The 13362-nt window shown below is 38.5% G+C and overlaps 1 protein-coding gene across 2 annotated transcripts in view; it reads left to right on the top strand.

Moving 5' to 3' along the window:
• The first annotated feature begins 923 nt into the window (after positions 1-923).
• The window catches only part of LOC149283257 (gamma-aminobutyric acid receptor subunit beta-1), a 189859-nt gene continuing 177420 nt past the window's right edge, over positions 924-13362 (top strand). For both annotated transcript variants that reach the window (XM_089497763.1, XM_089497762.1), the window contains exons 1-3: positions 924-1003; positions 1157-1248; positions 1423-1490. In XM_089497763.1, coding sequence (XP_089353889.1) covers positions 924-1003; positions 1157-1248; positions 1423-1490 — 240 coding nt within the window. The remainder of the gene's footprint in view (positions 1004-1156; positions 1249-1422; positions 1491-13362) is intronic.

Here is a 13362-nt window from a genome sequence, read left to right as displayed (position 1 = left end):
TCAGAATGAATCAGCTTACTCTCCTTTTAGTGAATAGACCCCATTGCCCCATATGTGCTGCAGTGTGTACTACAGGGCAGCTCCCGGGCAGCCAGGGGGAAGCGCGGGTCTCCTGCAGTACAACCTGCTGTGTGCAAAGATAACTTACAACTGTTATCAGAGCTTCCCTCTGCGTGAGCGTGAGCTTCTCCACAGGGGTCTGAGGACTCGAGTGGGTTCCTTTTTACCGTGCAGCATGTGAGGCTGTGCTGTCTCTAGGCCGGTTTTCCCCACTCTTCTTCTTCAACATGCACATATCAGAGCAGAAGTAATTGGTTTGCATTTTTTTTTGCCCCCTCCCATAATCAGAGAAATCGTGATCAGGTACGTATCTAGCAGAACAGCATCCCTGGGAATGGCTGCTGGCTGCTGAGTCGCGCTGCTAGAGAGAAAGAGAGAGGGAAAAAAAGGAAGATGCTGAAATGTCGATAGCAGCCTGTGCTGTCTTAGACTGCTACAAGATTCTGATCACCGGGTTCCAGTGATACCGCACGTAGCAGACCTGCCGCTACTACCGCAGATCCTAATCTGAGCCATGCTAAGTGATCTAGCCAAGCCAAGGAGGTCAGGTTGAGAAACGAGAAAAAAAAAGACGTCGTGATCGCCTCTATTAAAGATCCAGTCTGAGGTTTGGACTAAGAACCGGACCGGCGAACTTTTTAAAGGATTTGCATTATTCTGAGGACATTTTGATCCTTTTATTATTATTTTTTTTTCTTCCAAGGGGCATCTTTTCAGCAAACGGTGTCTGTTGATGATCCACGCATGCGCAGCCCTATTGGGAATTATCGTCTAGCTTGAGACTTTTGTTGCATTCCTTAAACCTTCTCTTCTTTATTACAAATATATTTTACTATATATATACATATAAAAACAACTTAGTAATGTGGACGCTCCAGGACAGAGGATATTTTGGGATTATATCGTTTCCTATGATGGTAGCCATGGTTTGCTACGCGCAGAGGTGAGATGAGTTGATGCAGATTTTTGATGAATTAATGCCCTGTAATAATATAACATATTGGATGGGGGGGTATGCTGGGGCGAGGGGGGGGGCTGATTTTACATACTTCACTGTAAATACTGACTACAACCCATACTACTTCTTCCTCCCCAGTGTTAATGAACCCAGCAACATGTCATATGTAAAAGAAACAGTGGACACATTGCTCAAGGGATATGACATTCGACTGAGGCCGGATTTCGGAGGTAAAGATTCCATCTGCATGGCAATGTTCATCTTGGTCTTCTACACAAGCCACATTGTAACGTCTTATGCCTAGCTATCGATATTAGATACGCTTCCTCAATTAATATGCATATAGGGTATGGATCCTCTCTGATTTAATGTTTTTAATTCATATTATTATTATGTTGTGGCAGGCCCTCCTGTGGATGTGGGGATGCGAATAGCCGTTGCTAGCATAGACATGGTTTCAGAAGTCAACATGGTGAGTACATCTCTTGAATTAAATAGTAAGTGCGCATAGCAATAGAGAAAGGAAAAAAAACGCTTGTAGTTGCCATGCAGACCTACAGTAAAGCAACTTTGTGGCAACTTGGTCTGCTCTCAGGATCACGTGATCGCCTGCTACCGTGTGACTGTGCGGTCAAGTGTCGTTGCAGTTAATTAGACTTTTAGCAATTAATTATGTTAGAAGACCGGTTTATTTTAGTTATTCTTATATTTTATGGGCTTTTTTAAATATGAAATGCCGCCATCTGCTGAGTGTTGGTTTTTATTGCTGTGGTTCAGGACCATGGACAGCTCCGTATGTGTTTTTTGTTTGGACCATACCATGTTCTGTTTAAGGGGGAGGGATCAATGTGCTTGACTAGACATTTTGTAAGAATCTTTGCTATGGGACAAGGAAGACTTGCACATGCTGTTCTCAGCTGGAAAGTATGATTCATGCAGTGACTGCAATGATGTGTGATTAGATTGAGGATACTTCTGTAGCGTTACATGGAGCTGTGAGAACATATGCTAATCACATTGGCATTAGTGAATTTGTATTCTTCTGTGCTAAGCTTCATACTAAAGTTTGTCACTTCATTAAGTTTTCCAGTACACAATTTCTTACTAATAGTTGTCTTGGTAATACGACATAATATGGTTTTAATATGGATGTCAACAGATGTGTTTTTTTATTATACACTTGGGTCTTACAAATTAAAGTATTTCTGCAGCAAGTTTTGAGATCATACAAAATTATGAATAATCTCATTTAAACTAATTAAAGACTTTTTAAGAAGGTTTAAATATGTTGGTTTGATGGGTGTTTTACCAGCTTGTGGTATCAAAGCTTTTGTAAAAGAAACATTGTATTTATGTTAATATTTGACTGTTCTTGGCTTTCAGTTTATCATGTGTGTACATAGTTACAATGTGAGAAATTCATTCGTACTGATTATCATCTACAATGGCAGATCAGTATGCACAGCATAGTTGATGGCAAACCTTTAGCACTACGAATGTACTATGGTTCCCATGATGCACAGTGCCTTGATCGCTCAGTTATATAAATACTAAACAATTTATAAGTGGTTTAACAACTTGTTTACTACTTTCAAAACTACAACCTTCATTATTGTAGAGTTTATTCACTAAAGAGAGAGTCTAAAGAAGAGTTGTGTTTCAGCTCCTTCACTTCACCACATATTATGAAGGGACAACCCCAGTGATCTTCTGGTGCAGACAAAGCTTGGCTGGCTCCAAAGGATGTATAGTTAAATTTCAGGTTTGATACTTCTTCAAAGTATTCTTACACATTGAATTATACAGGGCCAGCATAGTGCTTCACGCTGGAGAAACTTTCTAGTGTTGGGCATTCATTTTGAATAGTACGTCTAGGAGTTTAAAATACAACTATTTTGCAAAACCTCCTGTCGTTGCTTCCTTCAGGGAATAAACCCCTTTTTTTTCTTGAACTGCTGTAAACAGGTAGCCTTCTTTCAGCTTAACAGCAAGAAGACCATCAATACATATTGACGAACTGTAGTTCAACTTCCTGCAATGGACATTTTCATCAGTGTAAAATACATATAAAATAGAAGAAAAGTTTTGGGCAAATCTCCAACATACCTGTGTATGGCCATATCAGAATAGCCAAAAACGTGATTGAAATTAGTTATGGGTTTCCCCCTTTTTAACTATATCTTTTTTCTCTATACCTTTTCCCCTTTTCGCTGTTTCTCCATACTGCCTAATTTCATGCTTTTTGCCTTTTATCTCCTTTAATTCTTCCTACTCATCTTGTCTCAGTTTTGCATGTCCACCGTCTGGCCCAGTTACTGTTTTCCTGCACCCCATTACGACATCTCTCTTACATACACAGCACTGACTTTCTCTGGAGCCCGGTGTGGTGACCAGTCCAAATTCATGCTTAAAGTTGGGTAACAACATAGCACACTCATAGCTGTTTCCATCAGTGCTTGCCCTCCATGGTGCAATCTATTTCAATATTTTATAGAAAACGTATCAGTTGATTAATAGTTGTTTAATTAATTAAGGCCCGTCTGGATGCAGTTCATTTGAAGCGCACACTTTAGCACATAAATATCCTCTAAATTACTGGGACCAGCTGCTTTGGACTTTGGAACCCACAGCTCCTTGTATATTGTTACAATTATACTTGTTCTAGACAGAAAGGCATGCTACATAAAAAATAAGAAAACTCAACAAATTTAATTTTTGGAAGGACATTTTAACAATCTTTAATAGCCAAAAATACATATTTTAAATTAAGTTAAATCGTGTTGCTTTGTTCTCCAGTTATCAAAATTATCTTAAGTTTCCCTTAATATAATCAACATTAGCCTATAAGCCTGACGATCTGCCTGTTTATTGTTTGCAAGTAGTCTACGACTTTTTCGTAAAGTAACTTCTATTTGACAGATACATGTTAGTGTATTTTTCCCCCTTGGCTGCCAAAGTCACATTTCTTTCCATGACTTGCTCATAGTAGACATATTTTGATTGCAGTGTCCATTTCAATTGCACCTTCTCGGTTCCGGTGCATTGTTTTTGAAAGTTTTTACAGGTTTGGAATGCATTCTTTTCTGATTCTTGAAAGAAATGGCTAGATAAAACCAAACAAAGAAAACAAAAGCTCTTATAAGATAAGAACCATTTGACCTATGTGGTCTGCTTGTGTTTCTAAATACATGAAATAGTTTTGCTCTGTCTCCTATGATTAAGCTAGACCTACATGTCTATCTAGGTTGACCATGTGTTCCTTATTGCCTGGGACAGTCAGCAGGCCATGACCATTATCCCATGCAACCCAATGCCTGGACAGTGCAATGTCTGAGAATTAAAGTGTGCAAGACTGTATACCTGTAATCTTTACATTTGTGTAAGCTTACATACATAAAGTACATACATATCCTTCATAGAAGGCTAGTTGTGAAATATGCATGCTACTGCTTGTGAACTCATACAATAAGTATTTCAAACTCACTGTGATCCAATGAGCTTAGAAAAGGACCAATGCGTGGGCACCAGGGAGGTCGAAATTGTGTGTGCATTGTAATTATGAAACGAAGGCAGTGTTATGTAGGCCTATGTCCACAGCGATTATCGTGCTTGTATAGATACATATATAGGGCAAGTGCCCAGTGGATCAGTGCCAGGGTCTCCCACCTGCCTTTAGCATGCCACTGCGCACTGTAAAAGTTTAGCTTGCAGTCACGTGCCTGTGGTTTTTCACCTGCTGGTCTTAAAGTGACAGGGCCAATTTTAGCTTGTCAGTCGGGTGTCCTTAAATTCTTTAAAAAATATGTATATAATTACTTTGCTTTCCATATTATATTTTTGCCAGGTATCTTGATATGAATAGGACAGTCTCGACCAGCAGTTTAGTACAATCAGTCTGTGTCACAACAGATTGTGAATGCGCAGCCAATAAAGTGCCAGTGTCCTTTTTACAGTGAAAAATGGCCTTAGATGGGACACAAAATGATGCCAGTGTTTAATATAATCAGGGTGTGATCTCATAGACTAATCTGCAGTAAACTATTTTTGCCTTTATTTTACATTAATCATGTTTTATTTGTGTTGACGTCGAAAAAAAGTCGGGTGCAAGAAAGAGGGGCCCTTTTTGTATAAGTGCTTCAGGGCACCTCGGAAAGGTGATCGGTACATGAAACAATTTACTGACAATTCATTCACTAAAACCAAAACAAAAATATTTTCTCCTTATTTAAATATACTTCCTTCCTGTACTTTGTGGAGTCTTTATAGTGCTTACCTTTCCTCTGATTTTCTTTAATACATATTGCAAACACCTATCATTATCTATTTTTGTAACTGTATTTTGAATATTTCCCCTTCCTTCTTATCTGATTTTAAAGCATGTATAAAAACTTAGGTTTTTCAAAATATTCTGTTTGGAGGCACTAGGAACATAGATACACTTTGTCAAAGAGGCATTATACTTTTTTAAAAATATAAAAATACTTAATGAAGTATTTCTGATGTTGAAAGCAATGTTTGGACCATTTTCTATAAAATGTCATAAAAACTTCCCCTTGCCCTCTGATTCCTCAAATACAGCAGGGTTCAGGCATGGGCAGAGTCCATACACTCTGATCTCTCTGCCTGACAGTATATATGGGTGCTGTGGGCGCTGTTGGTGACCACTTCAGCCCACTGCAGCTGTGCTAGATTAGAGTGAGATGCAAAACCAAGTTTCTAGCGATAGAATGGAAAATGGCATTTTCAAAATAAATATTAAGAAAATAACTTTTAAGTAATGTGTCCATGAATAGACATTTTTTTCTGTGTATTTGATAGATTACCGTATTTGCCCGATTATAAGACGAGGTTTTTTCCAGAGCAACTGCTCTGAAAAAAACCCTCGTCTTATAATCGGGGTCGTCTTATAATCAGACCTCAAATAGGTCTGACTATGAGACTAAGATCCAGATCCCCCGCAGCGATGCAGGGGACCTGGATCTTCCTCCTGTGTTATGCCCCCCCAACTTACCGGTACTTCTGAGTCCCTGGTGCTTAGTCGGGGCAGCGTGTAGAGCTCTACGCGATTCGCGTAGACAACTTCCGCTCAAGCGCGTAGAGCTCTTCATGCTGCCCGCACTAAGCACCAGGGACTCAGATGCAGGGGACCTGGATCCTCCTGTGTTATTCCCCCCCCAACTTACCGGTGCTTCTGAGTCCCCGGTGCTTAGTTCGGGCAGCGTATAGAGTTCTATGCGATTCACGTAGACAACTTACGCTCAAGCGCGTAGAGCTCTACACGCTGCCCGGACTAAGCACAGGGGACTCAGAAGCACCGGTCAGTTTGGAGGAGGGAGGGGGAGGGAGTGTTAAATGGGGGGGGCATAAGGCATTTCTGGAGGCAGAGTGCTCCGTGAAATGCCTTTTAACCCCCTTAATGCCACTCTGCCTCCAGAAATGCCTTTTAACCCTCTATGCGCCACTCTGCCTCCTGAAATGCCTTATACCTCCCTATATGCCACTCTGCCCCATAATATGCCTTTTAACCCCTCTTAAATGCCAGAGTGGCATATAGGGGTATAAGGCAATTCTGGAGGCAGAGTGGCACATAGGGGGGTAAAAGGCGTATCATGGGGGCACAGTGGCATTTAGAGGGTATAACGTATTTCTGGGGCAGAGTGGCAAGCCTGGGGGCAGATGTGCATAACTGGGGGGGCAGGTTGAAAAAAAGGAAATAAAAACAAAAACAAAATATTTTTCTCAATCATAGCTTTTATTAACAAACAATTGTTCACATAGTTTACATGAATTAACATTTACTGGTAAAACTTTTTTCCTATAGGGTTGTCTTATATTCAGGCTTTTTCTTTTTTTCATAAATTATTATTCAGATTTTGTGGGGTCGTCTTATAATCAGGGTCGTCTTATAATCGAGCAAATACGGTATTTTGGCAGGCATGAGGTAACTGTTACGTCTCATAAATCATTTCCTAATTTAGGTCTAACATAACCTTCTTTCTGTCGGGTCAAAAGAAAGCTAAAGATAGCTCGTAATAAAAAGTCCTAGTAGAATTTAGCCTCATATATAAAATTTTATTATTGTACTAAAAAAGAACAAGTCAGTACTAATATGACAGACTTATTAAAAGGAAATTCATGAAGCAATCAAACACAATAATCAGGATTCAGTTTATTTTCCCAGTGCTTCACTAACCTTGATTAGAGGGACATTCACTCTGATCATTTTTCTTGCCACACATAATTTAGTCTGTGTCACATTGACCTATCTGTCAGATCTACTCCAAATATACAACCCTTTCTGACTTTTAGTTACTGCTTCTCTATCTTTTGCCCAAGTAAAATCTTATTTTACTTATTTACGTGCAAGATTCATACAGGCAGTCATGTTCTTTTCTTCATGTAAAAAGGTGGCTATGCATATTCCACATGATGACATCATTTAAGTTAAAAGAGCAATAAATAAAGTACATTCAATAAAGCAGACATTTACAATTATGGAGATAAACAGTACTATGCAAAAGTCTTAGGCCACTTATTCAAAAAATATATTAAAACCATTTTTCTCCTCAATAACAGTTAGATGTTAGGTGAAAGATACCGTATAGCATTGGTATAAGCACAGATATGCTGTATTTTTAAATATCAATATTTTGTGTTGCCTCTACCAGCTGTTCTAGATTACTGTAAAACCTTGGGTATAATACGCACCAGTGTATAATACGCACCAGTGTATGATATGCACCGGTGTATGATATGCACCAGTGTATAATATGCATCTGTGTATAATACGCATTTATAACTTTACACTTAATTTTGTAGGGAAAAGATGTACTGGTGTATAATATGCACCCACCAGATTAGGTCACTGAATTGGTGAGACTGATCAATGATCAGTGACTTAGAGTTATTAATCATTGATCAGATAACAATTTATTAGTTTGCAAACTGTTAAAATATACTTTGTAAAATAAAAGAAATCTCCAATTTGGGCCATTATAAGGGCCGCCTTTAAAATTGATTGGACACTGGCCAAGCATTTGCTTGGGGTCCTCGCTCTTCCTAAATTGCAGACATAGATTGCAGGTCGCAAACTCCAAAGGCCACCTCTGGTATCCAGATTGCACACACCACACAGATTGCATTCACGTGACCTGTCCAACACCCACAAAGGACTTCCTGTATTTGTCCCCAAACAGCCTCTCTGTGCCATATCTTGGAGAGGATATGAAATTAGTTTACAAATACATAAAGGGAGAATAACAGACACGGTCTGATGACCTGTTCATTAATAGAATGTTGCAGATGCATTCTCAGAGAAAGAGAAGCATTTCTGTACTTCCACAAAAGGGTGGAGCCACAGCGCACCCTACAGGGACAGCCTTTCCCTTGTTCCTCCAATAGGAGAGAGGGTGTGCACAGAGGCTCTGTCCTTTTCTGGAAGCGCTTCAGGAGGCCTGGTTAACAGAGCCTGATACCAGGGAGAAGCAGATGGTGATAGAAGACACAAAAGAAGAAAAGGAAACTGGGACACGGAAACGGTCGGTAGAAATGAGCATGAGAGTGTGCAAGAGTGTAAAGGTAAAAGGCTTTTGAATTTTGTCCGAACGGAAAGGGTAAAGCCTAAAGCTCCGAAAACGAATAGGTGTTTTTGCCTTCTGGATCAACAGGGTTACATTTGTGTTTTACAGAAGGCTTCAAACAGACATCAGTGTACATATTTAGCATTATTGAAAAGTATTGTAGCTTATTGATAGCATTTCTTTTTATGTTTATAGTATAATTTTTAATATTCAAATGTTATATGATTTTTTAACTTAAAAAATGACACGTATGCCTTACTGTAATGTTAAGCTATTGTTTTACAGTCTTTGTTACATATTTTTTCACTCAACAAAACTTTCCGAATCTTAAGAATGGTATTTAAAAATACAGATATTTCATATACTGGTATTTGTTTTAGACGCTTACCTTATGCTTTGTGCCAGTTAAAGCTACTTTACTCCATCTCTTTAGCTAACTCATTGGTAGAAGTTCTGAACCTTTAGATGATGATTGCAAAAGTGATTCGTTCTGAATGGGAAAATGTTAAGTTTTGTAGGTTTTTGTAGGACCATGTATGATAAATGCAGTCACTAACTAAATTACCCAAATATGTACAAAAGTGAATGGCTACACTTGTGTGACCTCCCTTAGCAAAATACATTAATGTTTAAAAATACAAGGCGGTATTGATATTCTTATTTTCGTTAATGGTTATTTGTTAATATTTATTATGAATTTACTCATACTGCATATGATCTGTATGTCTGTATTGCTCTAGCATTTGTTTTTTTACAGTTCTGTCTAGTTCCGAAATTTATGTGATTTTTGCCACCCATTACTTAAATCTTATTCTCCATTTTCATTAAGCAAGCTTGCACATAAATCAATCTGTAGGCACATTTCACTACATGGCCATTATACACTTAACACTTTAGTGCTTCATAAACAAAGAAACAAATTAACTGATCTGCCAACGCTAAATATTATTGTTATAAATAACCCATTTTATTAAATTTATTGGGATGCACACTTTATATGAAAGCACTTTGTGAAATTAAATTATGACGTTAAGTTCCACTTTGTTTTTCTATATTTCAAAATATGAATTCAGATATTTTTGGAACAAAACATAATGTCCTGCCATTGTTAGGCTGTTGTGATCAACCTTATCTTCCACTTTCAATTTCTTTATATCTTGGACCAATTCTTCCTGTGTCTCAAGCAAATAGCACAATGTCTATGTCATGGGCCAAACATACAACACCTAGAAGGGAAGCACCCGACATGGCTTTTAGTATAACCAATTTATTTAAACTACCTATAGCTGAGGATTTGCTTGCCGCTAAGTATAATTGTTTTGTAGATACTTAAAAGTTAACCTCATGGAAGCTGAGATTGCTGAAAGGGCCATGGCAGAGCCAGCGTTATCTAATCAGTTTCCAATAGTGAAGTTCTCTCTCCTTTCTGCCCTTCTACAAGCCTGAACCAATCAACAAAAATCAACAGCCAGGAGAGGACTTAAACGATCTTTGGACTGTTAAAGAGATACTATTAGGAGAGACTATTTGAAATAAAGTGACTGGGTTGAGACTCATCATTAATCAGAGCTAATTTAAGCATGCAGTCAGGTGATATTTTGCATGTTTTCTTCCTCTGTAGGGAATACTTCACTTATGACGTTATTACTGTTATCAGTCTTTGCTATCACTACTGACATGTAGTAATAACATGTTCATAGTGTATTATACACAGATTAGTGATGCAAAAGGTGACATGCACATGGTATAAGAAGGAAACTTCCCAAGTACCTAATATACTAATACCACTCTTATGATGAAAAATATCTACTTAATTTGTAGATCATGAACTATATGCAGTTGGTATTATTTATTTAGCAATGAAAATGTTATTTTACCTGAGAGGTCTAAGCCAAAAGCTATGAGAGTGGGAGAGTGGTTTGGAGATTAGGGAATAGCGGATGAATGGTTTTGTCTCGGAAGACAGAGGGATTTGAGAAAAATACTTTGGGTCTAATCACAGGAGGGCTACCAATGGGCCAGAAGAGCAATTGCACCTAAGCTGCATGTTGACTATATCTGGGCCTTTACCAGACCTTTTTTGTTATCATTTTAGTTATGCTTCTAAGTATAACTACAAGGTCATGTAGGATAACAAGAACTGTAGTCAGCATACTGTGTTGTAAGCCAAGTGTGGATTTACCTGCCTATACCTGTTTGTGCTGTCTGGGGGAGGTTTTCCAGAGCCTGGCTTAGCGACATATGGCTAGTTAGTATTAAGGCTGGTCAGCCTGGGCCTACAAAGTATAGACAGAGAGGGCTCCAGAGGAGCTAAGCTTTATTTTCATGATTTTGGTTACTGGAGTTTTCAATTTTGCACCTATAAATAAAAATGCACAGTTTGCTGAAATCTAGTGTTCCTGGGCGTTTTTTTGCCCTAGAGGACTGTGTTTAAGATCCCTAAAAGTTACTTAGTGAGCCTTCGCTAACAAAGTTTTGTCACAATATATATATAGGACTGCACAAAAATTTTAGGCAGGTGTGAAAAAAATCTGTAATGTAAGAATGTTTTCAAAAATAGACATGTTAATAGTTTTTTTTAATTATTTAACAAAATGCAAAGTGAGTAAACAGAAGAAAATGGAAATCAAATCAATTTATGGTGTGACCAACCTATGTTTCAAAACTGCATCAATTCTAGGTACACTTGCACACAGTTAAAGAACTCGGCAGGTAGGTTGTTTTACAAATATCCACCACAGTTCTTTCGTGGATTTAGGCAACCTCAGTTGCTTCTCTCTCTCTTCATGTAATCCCAGACAGACTTGATGCTGAGATCAGATCGCTGTGGGGACCATACCATCAATTCCAGGGGTCCTTATTCTTCTTTATGCTGAAGATGGCGATATGTTTAGGGTTGTCATGCTGCAAAATAAATAGCGTTAAGGAGATCATTAATTCTGACCAGCTCCCTTTGCAGAAATGCATCTCAAAATGTTAGCCTTTTAGCAAACAAACCGCCTTCTTACAGTCAAATATTTAAACATTTAACTCATCAGTACAGCTGTTGCCATTTTCCTGCACCCCAGTCCTGTGTTTTCATGAATAGTTGAGTTGCTTGTTTCCACGTCTGAGGTATCTTTTTTTTTTTTGGTCCATGAAGACCACTTCTGACCAGGCTTTTCTGGACAGTAGATGAGTGTACCAGGGTCCCACTCTTTTCTGCTAATGCTGAGCTAGATGCTGGACATCTAATTGCGAAGGTAAGTAAGTATGACATGCCTTTCATCTGTTGCACTAAATGTCCTTGGCCGACCACTGTGTTTACAGTCCTCAACATTGCCTGTTTCTTTGTGCTTCTTCAAAAGAGCTTGAACAGAACATCTGAAAACACTTGTCTTCCTTGACATTTCTGCCTGGCAGAGACCTTGCTGACGCTGTATAACTTCCTTGTGTCTTGTTGCTGTGCTCAGTCTTGCCATGGTGTATGATGTTTGACATAAAACTTCAGGAACCTCAACTTGTTAGTGATTTTGGCTGTTTATCACCCAGTTTTATTCCTCCTACACAGCTGTCTCTGTTTCATTTAATGATTATGTTGTAACCTACTTATTAAATTGTGATTATTAGTACCTGTATTGTATAATTGTTTAATCATACATCTAACTATATGCCTACAAAATCCCTGACTTTGTGCAAAGTGAAGAATTGATGCAAAGGGTGGTCACACCAAATGTTGATTTGATTTAGTTTTCTTCTGTTCATTCACTTTGCATTTTGTTAAATCATAAAAACAAACTATTAACATGTCCATTAATGCCTGAGGAAGGGATCTAACAACTTGGTCTCGAAAGCGCGCAATTAAACTCTGTTAGCCAATAAATGGTATCATTTTAACTATACTTTTCTCCATGCATTTTCACTTTACATAATTTTCCAACTGCCTAAAACAACAGTTGTGTGAAAAAAGTACACCCTCTTGGAATTATATGGTTTTACATATCACATAATAACAATCACCTGTTCCTTAGCAGGTCTAAAATTTTGGTAAATTCAACCTCAGATGAACAAGAACACATTACACCATGTCATGATTTATTCAACAAAAATAAAGCCAAAATGGTGAAGCCATGTGTGAAAAACAAAGTACATCTTATGATTCAATAGCTTGTAGAATCATCTTTAAGAGCAATAACTTGAACTTTTTGGCCCATTCTTCTTTACAATTTTTCTTCAGTTTATTGAGGTTTGCTGGCATTTGTTTATGCACAGCTCTCTTAAGGTCCCACTACAGCATTTTTATCGTGTTGAGGTCTGAACTTTGACTGGGTGATTGCAACACCTTGATTCTCTCATTTTAGCTATTCTGTTGTAGACTTGCTGGTGTGCTTGTGTTCATTGTCCTGTTGCATGACCCAATGTTAGCCAAGCTTTAGCTATCGGAGAGATGGCCTCACATTTCACTCTAGAATACTATGGTGTACAGAGGAGGTCATAGTTGACTGCAAGGTTCCCAGGTCCTGTGGTTGCAAACCACTCCACCACAATGCTTAACCCTCCACCACAGTGCTTAACAATTGGTATGAGGTGTTTTTGCTGATATGTGGCACTGTGCATTATGGCCAAACATCTCTACTTTGTTTCTTGTTTGTTCCAAGAACATCGTTACAGAAGTGCTACTATGTTCTTTTTAGAGAGAAGAGGCTTTCTCCTGGCAACCCTTCCTGTTATGAACGTTAACATTTAACATGCTAGTTGAGGCCTGTAGAGTCTGAGATGTAACTC

This window comes from Sceloporus occidentalis, unplaced genomic scaffold, assembly GCF_023333645.1.
Source record: "Sceloporus occidentalis isolate IW3139 unplaced genomic scaffold, rSceOcc1.0.p SCAF_107, whole genome shotgun sequence".
In the NCBI taxonomy this organism is placed as follows: Eukaryota; Metazoa; Chordata; class Lepidosauria; order Squamata; family Phrynosomatidae; genus Sceloporus; species Sceloporus occidentalis.
This window is presented reverse-complemented; position numbering and strand designations above follow the sequence as displayed.